Raw genomic sequence first — 16,043 nt, 5'->3', positions numbered from 1 at the left:
GAAATTCGCCGCCAGGGCGCACTCATTCCACTGAGTAAGCACAGACCATTTACGAAATTTTTGGCAGTATATTTCAGCTTCATCTTGCCCTTGAGATAGGGCCATCAAGGTTTTTTCAGCCTGAATCTCTAAATTAGGTTCCTCATAAAGCAACCCCAAAGCCAGAAAAAACGCATCCACATTGAGCAACGCAGGATCCCCGGGTGCCAATGCAAATGCCCAGTCTTGAGGGTCACCCCGCAGCAAGGAAATTACTATCCTAACCTGCTGTGCGGGATCTCCAGCGGAGCGAAATCTCAGGGAAAGAAATAATTTACAATTATATTTGAAATTCAGGAAACGAGATCTATCCCCGGAGAAAAATTCTGGTATAGGAATTCTAGGTTCAGATATAGGAGCATGAATAACAAAATCCTGTAAATTTTGAACCTTCGTAGCAAGATTATTCAAACCTGTAGCCAAACTCTGAGGATCCATTTTAATCAGGTGAGATCAGAGCCATTCAAGGATTAGAAGGAGAGAGAGAGGCAAAGGCTGCAATTAGAGCAGAAATGCAACTGAGTAAACTATAGAGCAAGCTCAGAAGAAAAAAAAAAAAATCTGCAGACTTCTTTTTCTCTCCTTTCTTCTGCCAACGGTTTTAACCCTTGGCCGGCCATACTGTCATGGTTCCCAATGGCAAGGGAACGTCAGAGAACTTAAATAACAGACTAGCTCTTGGGTGATGGAATCTCGAGCTGACCGTGAGCTAAACCTACCACACAACTAACAATGGCCGGGTGACGTACCTACGTTTTATCCCTAGACGCCCAGCGCCAGCCGGAGAACTAACTAACCCTAATAGAGGAAAAAACAGACCTGGCTTACCTCTAGGGAAATTCCCCCAAAAAGGAGACAGAAGCCCCCCACATATATTGACGGTGAGTTCAGAGGAAAAGACATACGCAGTATGAAGGTAGGTTCAGCAAAGCGAGGTCCGCTTACTAGATAGTAAGAAGATACAATAGGGAACTTCACGGTCAGCTGAAAACCCTATTAAAATACCATCCAGAAATTACTTTAAGACTCATGTGTCAACTCATGACACCGGAGTGGTAATTTCGGCCCACAAGAGCTTCCAGCTACAGAAACATAACATAACTGTGAACTGGAACAAAAATGCAAACAAACTTAGGACTAAGAGTCCAACTTAGCTGATAGTAGTCTAGAAGCAGGAACATGCAACAGAAAGGCTCTGGTTACATTGATGGCCGGCACTAGAATAACTGAGCAGCAAGGCTAAATAGGATACTCCCACATCCTGATGGAAACAGGTGAACAGAGAAAGTGAAGCACACAAGTCCAGTACCACCAGCGACCACAGGGGGAGCCCAAAAACCAAATTCACAACAGGAACCGTGAGGAAGGTGATGCCATGCAATTGACCAGTGCCACCGAGGAAGGTAACTGGCCCATAAGTAGCAATGCTCCTGAGGTAATGGGGGTGGATGGGGAGGTAGAGCCCATAGCAGCATCGGCTGATGGGTCTGTGGAAACCCCCGGGGAGACAGCCTACGTAGCTGCTGTCACCCGCAGTCAGAGTGCCCGGAACGCAGATAACTGTCTGCCTCCCGGACCCTCCTCAGTCATCAGTATGACTGAACCAGAGGTGGACCCAGAGCAGGTCCCAGAGGGTTCCCGTGGGGAAGGGACCCTGACGTCACTTCTGGCTTCCCCAAGCCAGGAGTTTCAGGCCGCTCTGCACACAGATGCGAGCCTAGAGAGTTTGAGACAACTTGCCGGGACGCGCTTCTCCGAGACTGATAAGGAGAAGGTGTTCTGGGAAGGAGGAAGGTTGTACCGGGAGACAGTACCCGGAGAATCACAAAAGGAGTGGTTGAGGGAAAGACAGCTGGTCGTCCCGCAGCAATTCCGGGGTGAGTTGTTGCGGATTGCCCATGAGATCCCGCTAGCTGGACACTTGGGGATCAGCAAAACTAAGGCCCGGCTGTCTCAACACTTCTATTGGCCTAAGATGGGGACAGATGTGTCAAACTACTGCCGCTCCTGTGTCACCTGTCAAAGAGTGGGGAAGGCGGGGCCTGCTCTTAAGGCTCCCCTGATCCCTTTGCCAGTGATAGAGGAGCCTTTCCAGAGGATTGCGGTGGACATTGTGGGCCCGCTGGCCGTCTCCAGCAGCTCTGGAAAGCGATTTATTCTTACTGTGGTAGACTACGCTACCCGGTACCCAGAGGCAGTAGCTCTGTATTCAACTAGGGCAGATAAGGTGGCGGATGCCCTGTTGGCTATCTTTGCACGGGTAGGATTTCCCAGGGAAATGCTTACTGATCGAGGGACCCAATTTATGTCTCACCTAATGGAGGCTCTCTGTACGAAAATGCAGGTGAAGCACCTGGTATCGAGTGCGTATCACCCACAGACCAATGGCTTGTGTGAACGCTTCAATGGTACCCTCAAACAGATGCTACGCATGCTGGTTGAGACCCAAGGGCGCGACTGGGAGCGGTACCTCCCACACCTGCTATTTGCTTACCGAGAGGTTCCGTAGGCCTCGACGGGGTTCTCCCCCTTCGAGCTCCTGTACGGCAGGCGAGTCCGGGGACCCCTTGGGTTGGTAAGAGAATCCTGGGAAGAGGAGCCGAACCCTTCTGAAGTGTCCATAGTGGAGTATGTCCTGCGCTTCCGTGACAAGATGCAGACCTTGACGCAGTTGGTGCATGACAACATGACGCAGGCTCAGGCTGATCAGAAGCACTGGTACGACCAGAACGCCCGGGAGCGGACCTACCACGTGGGTCAAAAGGTGTGGGTGCTGGTTCCTGTACCAACGGATAAGCTTCAGGCAGCCTGGGAGGGCCCGTACGTCGTCCACCAACAGCTCAACCCGGTCACCTACGTGGTCACGCTTGACCACACTCGGGGTAGGCGAAAGGCCTTTCACGTCAACATGATGAAGGCTCATCACGAACGTGAACCTTTCGTCCTACCGGTCTGCAGCTTACCCGAAGACGGGGAGGAAGACACCCTCCTGGACATGCTGGCCCAAGCCAAGGCCCGTGGGTCCATTGAGGACGTGGAGGTAAGCGCCTCGCTAGATGAACCACAGCGGTTGCAGTTGCAAACCACACTGGAACCCTTCCGGGTCGTGTTCTCCAACCGGCCTGGAAGGACTGAGTTAGCCATCCACGAGGTGGACACCGGGAATCACGCCCCACTACGGCGAACACCCTATCGAATCTCTGACCAGGTGCAGCAGATTATGCGCCAGGAGATCGATGAGATGTTGCAGCTGGGGGTGATTCGACAGTCAAAGAGCGCGTGGGCCTCACCTGTAGTTCTCGTGCCAAAGAAGGACCGGACCACCCGGTTCTGCGTGGACTACAGGGGGCTCAACGCCATTACAGCCTCTGACGCGCACCCAATGCCGCGCATCGAGGAGCTGCTTGAGAAGTTAGCTGGCGCAGAATACCTGACAATAATGGATCTGAGTCGCGGATACTGGCAGATTCCCCTGAGCCCCGAGGCGCAGGAGAAGTCTGCCTTTATCACCCCCTTTGGACTGTACGAGTCCACGGTCATGCCCTTTGGCATGAAGAATGCCCCTGCCACTTTCCAGCGGATGGTCAATCTCCTGCTTCAGGGACTGGAGAAGTACGCTGTGGCGTACTTAGATGACATTGCCATCTTCAGTCCCTCCTGGGATGAACACCTGCAGCATCTCGAGGAGGTGCTCGGGCGAATTCACCGAGCAGGACTGACTATCAAGCCGGGAAAGTGCCAGATGGGCATGAGGGAGGTTCACTACCTGGGGCACCGGGTAGATGGAAACACCCTAAAGCCAGAGCCTGACAAAGTGGGCGTGATCGTGAACTGGCCCACTCCCAGGAACAAGAAACAGGTGATGTCCTTCCTGGGCACTGCAGGGTACTATAGGCGCTTCGTGCAGCACTATAGTAGCCTGGCAAAACCTTTGACGGACCTCACCAGGAAGAAGCTACCCCACATCGTCAACTGGACAGATGGCTGTGAGGGGGCCTTCCAGGCATTGAAGACAGCACTGTGCAACGCCCCTGTGTTGAAAGCAGTCGACAGCAGTCGACCGTTCTTGGTACAGACCGACGCCAGTGAGTTTGGCCTTGGTGCTGTGCTCAGCCAGGTTGACTCGGAGGACCAAGAGCACCCCGTGTTGTACCTGAGCCGGAAACTTTTGCCGAGGGAAGTGGCCTACTCCACCATTGAGAAGGAGTGCCTGGCCATAGTCTGGGCCCTGCAGCGCTTGCAGCCCTACTTGTACGGTCGCACCTTCACGGTGGTGACCGACCACAACCCTCTGCGCTGGCTAAGCACCATGTGTGGAACCAATGGCAGGTTGCTACGCTGGAGCCTTGCCCTTCAGCAATTTGACTTCACCATTAAACACAAAGCGGGCAAAGAGCATGGGAATGCAGATGGACTCTCCCGCCAGGGTGAACCCACGGAGGTGCGCATGGAGGCATACCGAGAGGTTCTGCCGCCGTAGCGCACGCCAAAAGGGGGAGGTGTCACGATATGGTATGAAAAATCATAAGTTTAGTTCTCTTGTCAGCCCAGGATGTGGGCTAAGAAACCCCCCCTTCTCTTTTACTTCAGAGTTGAGCTGCCTTTCCACTGTGCATGGGGGAAGAGAGTTTTATTGACGAAAGGCATTTACGACCGGCATTTCCTGTAGTAGACAGTGCTCAGCTTTAACTGTTAGAGAAGATTCTAGAATCATGAAAGTCCTTTGTTCTGTTTTTGAAAGATATTAGGCAAACGATTTAAAATACGAACACAAAAATATATCGTCATAATCACACTCGGAGAATCTACCCATCCCTCGAAACACAGGTTTCTAGCTCCATCTGGTACAGAGGTAGGGATTTCTCTGTCAGTGTGCGTGACAGGTGGGACATGTTTGGTCTCACTGGAATGCCGGCGATGATACGAGATGAATGAGGGGTATGGTGCGATTATGATAGGTTCAGCAGCGGAATTACAAGTCTTAGAAAGATTTAGCTTATACTTAGTCAGAATGTAGAGAGAGGAGGGTCTGGGATAGCCAGCCTTTTTGGTGATGTCACCGACCTAAGCTATAACTGTTTTGGCCGGACTCCAGCAGTCAGTCTGCTGCTGGAAGAACATGTGGGTCTGACCTGAAGAGCTGTACCTCATGCATTGGGATTTTTGGGAGCCCCTCCCCCTAGCATGGTGTTTGCCTGAACTGATATGAACTAAGAACATGTGAGTTATCTTTTCTTCCTTTAATCCTTTTATTTTCATAATTACCTTGTACATATTTGCAATTGTCTCATTTATAACATCTTTGTAGAAATTTTGATAAACACTGCATAAACTTTATGGGTATATTATTTCATGCCAGTTATTTCTCTATGCTCTAAACCGTACCCTGTCTCTGAAGGGAATTACGCTACTGTTTGGGTTAGCTCCGGACCCCGTTTAATCGGAGCTGGTGGCGGCACTACCGTGTGCAGGCCTTTGGGTGACATTGCAGCGACTGCGGCTTGATAATTATTGTTCCTGCCTGAGCGGGAGTAGTTATCGCGTCGCTGCAGCGCGCCCAATAGCCAGTACATAGCAGGCAGCCTTTCTGGCGAATAATCACCCTAGGTGCAGTACCTAATCTGACCTGACAGTAAGGGGGGCGCCAGAGAGCTGCAAGGTTTAAGTGGAACTGTAAGCGGGATATACACAAATCCCTGCAGTTCATGGTATACTGAAGAGCAGTGGGATACCTAAAATAAGCCCCTGCTGTAAACAAGAGGTCAATAGCCTCGTGTGTGTTTTTTTTTCATCACATTGTGGCAGTGGAGGGATAACTAGGGTAAGCCCCCTGCACATGTGATAGCCGTCTGTTGGTCTAAAGTCACCCCAATCCGTGACATATTGTGGGCAGCGGCTAAGGGATCTTGACAGTCACGGTGTGAATCGTGACATATTACACGATAAAATGCATGTAAAAAAAAACGCATTAAAAAATGCAATGAAAAAACGCAAGTAACCTAATTTAGGCCACGTTCACACATTGAGTATTTGGTTTGTATTTTACCTCAGTAAATTGCCAAGACCAGGAGTGGATGATAAATCCAGAATTGGTGATGTGTTTCTATTATACTTTTCCTCAGACTGTCCCACTCCTGGTTTTGGCTTACAAATAGTGAGGCAAAAAAACTGCTGAAATACTGAACATGGCCTAATAGTAGCAGGGGACCGAGCAGCGCTATTGACTAGTTGTACAGGCGGCTTCTCCCGCCCACTGACAGTGATTGAGCCTCTGCCTGTACACACAAGCAAGTATCAAAAGACCGACTGTTACTTCAAACAGAAATCAGGTGTGAATAGGTGCTTACTAAGAGTAGCCATCTCCATATAAAACCAACAAATAAGGTAGCACTATGTAGCATTATAACAAGCAAACATGAAATATGTGAAATTTGAATTGCATTACTGCACTAGAAAATATGAAAAATAATACTTAGCGCATAAAGTGGCCAATTCTTGTGTACCCGGCAGCCACAATAAGGCAATTCTCGGTGTTGGGAACCTGCCTAATGGGAATCCTCTCTTATGTTTTAACTCAAATTCAACCAGATCTGAGCACATTGCTTACTTTACCATTTGGATGCTGTGTAGCATGAGCTCCTCCCTCAATCAGATTGCCTGTTAGGCAATCCCTGCATGTGTTGCAGCTGTCGAACAGCCGCGAGACATGCAGCCGCGGCAAATCGAACTTAGTATTCAAGCATGCAGTAGATACTCTGTTAGCACCCGAGCATGCTCGGATAACACCTTATCTGAGTACGTTTCTTCAACATTATAAATCATTCATAGATGGCCTCATCTGGAATACCGCAGATCCTAATTAGGCTCTACACCGAATCAGTAAATTCTCAGATGTATAGATCAAACCCTACGTGTTTCATCATGATTGATTACTGCCATGATCATCAGGGGCTGACAGTTTTGCACAAAGCATTCATTGTAATTCTAATATCATTCTGATGTAACGTATTGGAGAGGTTACTGGCCGCCAACCTTGCCGGTACGTTACATCAGAATGATATTAGATTAGGTTTCATACTGAAGAGCACTGTGTGTTGTGCTTTAGCCTACATCAGGTTAGGAGAGCACTGATGCCCATGTCCTTCTCATCGGATCCTGAAGAAGGGCATCTTAATATCAGTTATATTGAGAGCTCCAACTAAAATACAGTGTGTTGCTGTAAAAAAATGTGTCACTATTTAATGTCTAATGACAATAGATCATTTCATTATAGCAATAGCTTACTTAATATACAGCACAGTGCTGGTAGATATTGTCAGAATCTTAACATTCATTGAAAAGGATACCTAAACAATAAGTGTGGGAGCTCCATCTAGGATACAGATGCCAAATAATATATGGGGGTCAAAACATGTTAGTACATGAACAAAAGAGGAGAAAAATATATGTTGCTATAATCAAATCATATAAAAATTGCTCTCCAAATAATAAGGCACAATACCTTATAGTTTATTGCAATCTATCAGATTGTTTAACATTAGAACGAAAACTGCAGACCTCAAAAAGGATGTCACTGGAATATTGAGGTTGATCAGGCACTTTTGTGTGCTTTAATAATAGTATGAAAGAAAAATATTTTATATAAAATTGGTCATTCAAAGTTATATTTTAAAATTTAACCTTTCTTTACTCCAATTGGATTAGTCAGTGAAAAATTAAAAATTCCCCTTATTTTGGAGAAATCACAGACATCAGTTCCCTGTGAAATTATTTGAATACCGTATATCTTTTGCTGCTTAAAACTCAGAAAAATGGAGCGGCACTCCACCATTTTGAGATGTGTTCTTCATACCTGTTTCCTGGACCTGGAGCTAATTGACCACGAGCCACAACTCATGGGACCACGAGCCACATGTGGTTCCCGAGCTACAGGTTGGGGGCCTCTGTCCTAGAGAAACCCGTTGATATATGAATCTTTCAGTGCCATTGATAGTTTAATCTTTGTGTTTTATATCTTTTGCTGTTTGGCTTTGCTGGACCTTGGCAATTTTGCATAATTAATCATTTATTCTTTGTTTAAATTTGTTAAGGTTGAAAAAGCGAAAGACAACAAAGCAAAATCCAGAGGTTACATCCAGTAATTCACACGTCGATCCTCCGCCCAGCAATGATGGCAGTTTGACGGTGATTCTAGGGCACGTTCCTGAGAAGGCACTGAGTATTGATGAAGAAAAGAAAAAGAAAAGAGGTCAAGGGAAACAGTCTCGTCGTAGTGAGAATAAAAGGCACAGCACAGGTATGAAAGTCATTGGGACTCATCTGGCTTTTTTCTAGCACTTTCTCATGCCTAATTTCTAAATATTGTAAATTGGTACCAGAATACAGAGTGTCACAAACATGGAGGTGTTAAACATCCATCTGACCATTTTAAGATGAATTTTTAATGTCATTTTTTGTATGAAGCTGACTGAAATTCGTCCCTGTTCATACCTAATATTTGGTTTCTGTGAAAAGCTGCAGCACATACATTAAACAGAGACTGTGGTATACTGTAGGTATAGGTATTTAGGTACTGTATATTGTAGCCATTTAAAAGCCTTGTTGATCTGTGGGCATGCGGAGCCCCCCACTGATCATTCAAACCATTGGGCTGAAGTGTTCGGCTCATGCAGCAGCATGCACACAGCACTGTATCACATTATAACTCTGTGTACTCTCATCTTACTGCTGGTTTCTGTAACTTCTAACTTAGGGGTTAAGTTACGGTACTATAATAGACATGCTCTTTGCTCTGCTAATAAAGTATGAGGATCCTCTACCATAGCCTATTCTACTATCTGCAGTCTATATCAGGATCTTCTACCATAGCCTATTCTACTATCTGCAGACCGTATTAGGATCCTCTACCATAGCCTATTCTACTATCTGCAGACTGTATCAGGATCCTCTACCATAGCCTATTCTACTATCTGCAGTCTATCTCAGGATCCTCTACCATAGCCTATTCTACTATCTGCAGACCGTATCAGGATCCTCTCCCATAGCCTATTCTACTATCTGCAGTCTATCTCAGGATCCTCTACCATAGCCTATTCTACTATCTGCAGTCTATATCAGGATCCTCTACCATATCCTATTCTACTATCTGCAGACTGTAACAGGATCCTCTACCATATCCTATTCTACTATCTGCAGACTGTATCAGGATCCTCTACCATAGCCTATTCTACTATCTGCAGTCTATCTCAGGATCCTCTACCATAGCCTACTCTACTATCTGCAGTCTATATCGGGATCCTCTACCATAGCCTATTCTACTATCTGCAGTCTATGTCAGGATCCTCTACCATAGCCTATTCTACTATCTGCAGTCTATGTCAGGATCCTCTACCATAACCTATTCTACTATCTGCAGACTGTATCAGGATCCTCTACCATAGCCTATTCTACTATCTGCAGTCTATCTCAGGATCCTCTACCATAGCCTATTCTACTATCTGCAGTCTATGTCAGGATCCTCTACCATAACCTATTCTACTATCTGCAGACTGTATCATGATCCTCTACCATATCCTATTCTACTATCTGCAGACTGTATCAGGATCCTCTACCATAGCCTATTCTACTATCTGCAGTCTATCTCAGGATCCTCTACCATAGCCTATTCTACTATCTGCAGACTGTATCAGGATCCTCTACCATAGCCTATTCTACTATCTGCAGTCTATATCAGGATCCTCTACCATAGCCTACTCGACTATCTGCAGACCGTATCAGGATCCTCTACCATATCCTATTCTACTATCTGCAGACCGTATCAGGATCCTCTACCATATCCTATTCTACAATCTGCAGACCGTATCAGGATCCTCTACCATTCCTATTCTACTATCTGCAACCTATCTCAGGATCCTCTACCATAGCCTATTCTACTATCTGCAGTCTATATCGGGATCCTCTACCATAGCCTACTCTACTATCTGCAGTCTATATCGGGATCCTCTACCATAGCCTATTCTACTATCTGCAGTCTATGTCAGGATCCTCTACCATAGCCTATTCTACTATCTGCAGTCTATGTCAGGATCCTCTACCATAACCTATTCTACTATCTGCAGACTGTATCAGGATCCTCTACCATAGCCTATTCTACTATCTGCAGTCTATCTCAGGATCCTCTACCATAGCCTATTCTACTATCTGCAGTCTATGTCAGGATCCTCTACCATAACCTATTCTACTATCTGCAGACTGTATCATGATCCTCTACCATATCCTATTCTACTATCTGCAGACTGTATCAGGATCCTCTACCATAGCCTATTCTACTATCTGCAGTCTATCTCAGGATCCTCTACCATAGCCTATTCTACTATCTGCAGACTGTATCAGGATCCTCTACCATAGCCTATTCTACTATCTGCAGTCTATATCGGGATCCTCTACCATAGCCTACTCGACTATCTGCAGACCGTATCAGGATCCTCTACCATATCCTATTCTACTATCTGCAGACCGTATCAGGATCCTCTACCATATCCTATTCTACAATCTGCAGACCGTATCAGGATCCTCTACCATTCCTATTCTACTATCTGCAACCTATCTCAGGATCCTCTACCATAGCCTATTCTACTATCTGCAGTCTATATCGGGATCCTCTACCATAGCCTACTCTACTATCTGCAGACCATATCCCGATCCTCTACCATAGCCTATTCTACTATCTGCAGACCGTATCAGGATCCTCTACCATAGCCTATTCTACTATCTGCAGACTGTATCAGGATCCTCTACCATAGCCTATTCTACTATCTGCAGTCTATCTCAGGATCCTCTACCATAGCCTATTCTACTATCTGCAGTCTATATCGGGATCCTCTACCATATCCTATTCTACTATCTGCAGACCGTATCAGGATCCTCTACCATAGCCTATTCTACTATCTGCAGTCTATATCGGGATCCTCTACCATTGCCTACTCTACTATCTGCAGACCGTATCAGGATCCTCTACCATATCCTATTCTACTATCTGCAGACCGTATCAGGATCCTCTACCATAGCCTATTCTACTGTCTGCAGTCTATATCGGGATCCTCTACCATAGCCTATTCTACTATCTGCAGTCTATATCAGGATCCTCTACCATATCCTATTCTACTATCTGCAGACTGTAACAGGATCCTCTACCATATCCTATTCTACTATCTGCAGACTGTATCAGGATCCTCTACCATAGCCTATTCTACTATCTGCAGTCTATCTCAGGATCCTCTACCATAGCCTATTCTACTATCTGCAGTCTATATCGGGATCCTCTACCATAGCCTACTCTACTATCTGCAGACCGTATCAGGATCCTCTACCATATCCTATTCTACTATCTGCAGACCGTATCAGGATCCTCTACCATACCCTATTCTACTATCTGCAGACTGTATCAGGATCCTCTATCATATCCTATTCTACTATCTGCAGACTGTATCAGGATCCTCTACCATAGCCTATTCTACTATCTGCAGTCTATATCGGGATCCTCTACCATAGCCTACTCTACTATCTGCAGACCGTATCAGGATCCTCTACCATATCCTATTCTACTATCTGCAGACCGTATCAGGATCCTCTACCATATCCTATTCTACAATCTGCAGACCGTATCAGGATCCTCTACCATTCCTATTCTACTATCTGCAACCTATCTCAGGATCCTCTACCATAGCCTATTCTACTATCTGCAGTCTATATCGGGATCCTCTACCATAGCCTACTCTACTATCTGCAGACCATATCCCGATCCTCTACCATAGCCTATTCTACTATCTGCAGACTGTATCAGGATCCTCTACCATAGCCTATTCTACTATCTGCAGTCTATATCGGGATCCTCTACCATAGCCTATTCTACTATCTGCAGTCTATATCAGGATCCTCTACCATAGCCTACTCTACTATCTGCAGACCATATCCGGATCCTCTACCATAGCCTATTCTACTATCTGCAGTCTATATCGGGATCCTCTACCATTTCCTATTCTACTATATGCAGACTGTATCAGGATCCTCTACCATAGCCTATTCTACTATCTGCAGTCTATATCAGGATCCTCTACCATAGCCTACTCTACTATCTGCAGACCGTATCAGGATCCTCTACCATAGCCTATTCTACTATCTGCAGTCTATCTCAGGATCCTCTACCATAGCCTATTCTACTATCTGCAGTCTATGTCAGGATCCTCTACCATAGCCTATTCTACTATCTGCAGACTGTATCAGGATCCTCTACCATAGCCTATTCTACTATCTGCAGTCTATCTCAGGATCCTCTACCATAGCCTATTCTACTATCTGCAGTCTATATCGGGATCCTCTACCATAGCCTACTCTACTATCTGCAGACCGTATCAGGATCCTCTACCATAGCCTATTCTACTATCTGCAGTCTATATCGGGATCCTCTACCATAGCCTACTCTACTATCTGCAGACCGTATCAGGATCCTCTACCATAGCCTATTCTACTATCTGCAGTCTATCTCAGGATCCTCTACCATAGCCTATTCTACTATCTGCAGTCTATGTCAGGATCCTCTACCATAGCCTATTCTACTATCTGCAGACTGTATCAGGATCCTCTACCATAGCCTATTCTACTATCTGCAGTCTATATCGGGATCCTCTACCATAGCCTACTCTACTATCTGCAGACCGTATAAGGATCCTCTACCACATCCTATTCTACTATCTGCAGACCGTATCAGGATCCTCTACTATAGCCTATTCTACTATCTGCAGTCTATATCGGGATCCTCTACCATAGCCTATTCTACTATCTGCAGTCTATATCAGGATCCTCTACCATAGCCTACTCTACTATCTGCAGACCGTATCAGGATCCTCTACCATAGCCTATTCTACTATCTGCAGTCTATCTCAGGATCCTCTACCATAGCCTATTCTACTATCTGCAGTCTATGTCAGGATCCTCTACCATAGCCTATTCTACTATCTGCAGACTGTATCAGGATCCTCTACCATAGCCTATTCTACTATCTGCAGTCTATCTCAGGATCCTCTACCATAGCCTATTCTACTATCTGCAGTCTATATCGGGATCCTCTACCATAGCCTACTCTACTATCTGCAGACCGTATCAGGATCCTCTACCATAGCCTATTCTACTATCTGCAGTCTATATCGGGATCCTCTACCATAGCCTACTCTACTATCTGCAGACCGTATCAGGATCCTCTACCATAGCCTATTCTACTATCTGCAGTCTATCTCAGGATCCTCTACCATAGCCTATTCTACTATCTGCAGTCTATGTCAGGATCCTCTACTATAGCCTATTCTACTATCTGCAGACTGTATCAGGATCCTCTACCATAGCCTATTCTACTATCTGCAGTCTATATCGGGATCCTCTACCATAGCCTACTCTACTATCTGCAGACCGTATAAGGATCCTCTACCACATCCTATTCTACTATCTGCAGACCGTATCAGGATCCTCTACTATAGCCTATTCTACTATCTGCAGTCTATATCGGGATCCTCTACCATAGCCTATTCTACTATCTGCAGTCTATATCAGGATCCTCTACCATAGCCTACTCTACTATCTGCAGACCATATCCGGATCCTCTACCATAGCCTATTCTACTATCTGCAGTCTATATCGGGATCCTCTACCATAGCCTATTCTACTATCTGCAGACTGTATCGGGATCCTCTACCATAGCCTAATCTACTATCTGCAGACTGTATCAGGATCCTCTACCATGGCCTATTCTACTATCTGCAGACTGTATTAGGATCCTCTATCATAGCTGTTGTGAATTCTGCTCTTGGGCTCCCTCCGGTGGTTGTTAGTGGTAGTGCAGTTGTCTCGGGGTTGTAATCCAGGGCAGGTGTTTCTGCTGATGGCAGCTCTACTAGGTATTTAGGTGTGCAGGATCCATTACTCCTGGCCAGTTGTCCATTGTTCTTGGAGGGATTGCATCTCTCTCTGGTTCCTCATGCTCTGCTGCCAATTCAGCTAAGATAAGTGTCTGGTTTTTTGTCTCTGTGCACACATGCAGTGTGCTTGTAATTCAGTGCAATTCATTGTGTTTTTGTCCAGCTTAGACTTTGTTTGGATTTTTCAGTCATGCTGGATTCTCAGGAGTTGCAGATATACTTGCTATGTCTTTAGTTAGATGTAGTATATTTGTATTTTCTGCTGTGGATATTTTTAGGATTTTAATACTGACCGCTTAGTATTCTGTCCTATCCTTTTGTATTTAGCTAGAAGTGCCTCTTTTGCTAAATTCTGTTTTTCTGCCTGCGTGTGTCTTTCCTCTTATACTCCCAGTCAATATTTGTGGGGGGCTGCCTATCCTTTGGGGTTCTGCTCTGAGGCAAGATAGAATTCCCATTTCCACCTATAGGGGTATTTAGTCCTCTGGCTGTGTCGAGGTGTCTAGGACGGGTTAGGCACACCCCTCGGCTACTTCTAGTTGCGGTGTCAGTTTAGGGTTTGCGGTCAGTACAGATACCACTTACTCCTGAGAGTCTCTCATGCGGCTCCTAGGTCACCGGATCATAACACATAGCCTATTCTACTATCTGCAGACTGTATCAGGATCCTCTACCATAGCCTATTCTACTATCTGCAGACTGTATCAGGATCCTCTACCATAGCCTATTCTACTATCTGCAGACTGTATCAGGATCCTCTATCATATCCTATTCTACTATCTGCAGACCATGTCAGGATCCTCTACCATAGCCTATTCTACTATCTGCAGACCGTATCAGGATCCTCTACCATATCCTATTCTACTATCTGCAGACCCTATCAGGATCCTCTACCATAGCCTATTCGTCTATCTGCAGACTGTATCAGGATCCTCTACCATAGCCTATTCTACCATCTGCAGACTGTATCAGGATCCTCTACCATAGCCTATTCTACTATCTGCAGACCCTGTCAGGATCCTCTACCATAGTCTATTCTACTATCTGCAGTCTATATCGGGATCCTCTACCATAGCCTATTCTACTATCTGCAGACCCTGTCAGGATCCTCTACCATAGTCTATTCTACTATCTGCAGTCTATATCGGGATCCTCTACTATAGCCTATTCTACTATCTGCAGACCGTATCAGGATCCTCTACTATAGCCTATTCTACTATCTGCAGTCTATATCGAGATCCTCTACCATAGCCTATTCTACTATCAGCAGTCTCTATCAGGATCCTCTTCCATAGCCTATTCTACTATCTGCAGACCCTATCAGGATCCTCTTCCATAGCCTATTCTACTATCTGCAGACCCTATCAGGATCCTCTTCCATAGCCTATTCTACTATCTGCAGACCGTATCAGGATCCTCTACCATAGCCTATTCTACTATCTGCAGACCGTATCAGGATCCTCTTCCATAGCCTATTCTACTATCTGCAGACCCTATCAGGATCCTCTTCCATAGCCTATTCTACTATTTGCAGACCCTATCAGGATCCTCTTCCATAGCCTATTCTACTATCTGCAGACCGTATCAGGATCCTCTACCATAGCCTATTCTACTATCTGCAGACCGTATCAGGATCCTCTACCATAGCCTATTCTACTATCTGCAGACCCTATCAGGATCCTCTTCCATAGCCTATTCTACTATCTGCAGACCCTATCAGGATCCTCTTCCATAGCCTATTCTACTATCTGCAGACCGTATCAGGATCCTCTACCATAGCCTATTCTACTATCTGCAGACCATTGTTCTTAACATTCAGCATTTTGCTCGTTCATCGTGTCATCGGCAGCCTGTTTACACAGCAAGATAATTTGGTTACAAGCATTATTCATAAGACTTGTTCACGATTATCTGGTAGTGTAAATATCTCTTTTTATAACTTTTTATGCCTGTGTTGGCTGAAATACTCGCTAGGGACTTGTTTATGTGCTTTACTAATATTTTCCTCACCGAAACGTGCATAAGCATTTTAAATGC

General features: G+C 45.6%; 1 protein-coding gene across 4 annotated transcripts in view; it reads left to right on the top strand.

The window, feature by feature from the left end:
- The window catches only part of NCOA7 (nuclear receptor coactivator 7), a 248,863-nt gene that overhangs the window by 127,568 nt on the left and 105,252 nt on the right, over positions 1-16,043 (top strand). For all 4 annotated transcript variants that reach the window (XM_077289426.1, XM_077289424.1, XM_077289427.1 and 1 more), the window contains exon 3: positions 8,130-8,335. In XM_077289426.1, the coding sequence (XP_077145541.1) occupies positions 8,130-8,335 (206 nt within the window). The remainder of the gene's footprint in view (positions 1-8,129; positions 8,336-16,043) is intronic.

This window comes from Ranitomeya variabilis, chromosome 2 (genome assembly GCF_051348905.1).
Source record: "Ranitomeya variabilis isolate aRanVar5 chromosome 2, aRanVar5.hap1, whole genome shotgun sequence".
In the NCBI taxonomy this organism is placed as follows: domain Eukaryota; kingdom Metazoa; phylum Chordata; class Amphibia; order Anura; family Dendrobatidae; genus Ranitomeya; species Ranitomeya variabilis.
Note: the sequence above shows the minus strand (reverse complement) of the source record. Positions and strands in the feature narration are given on the sequence as shown.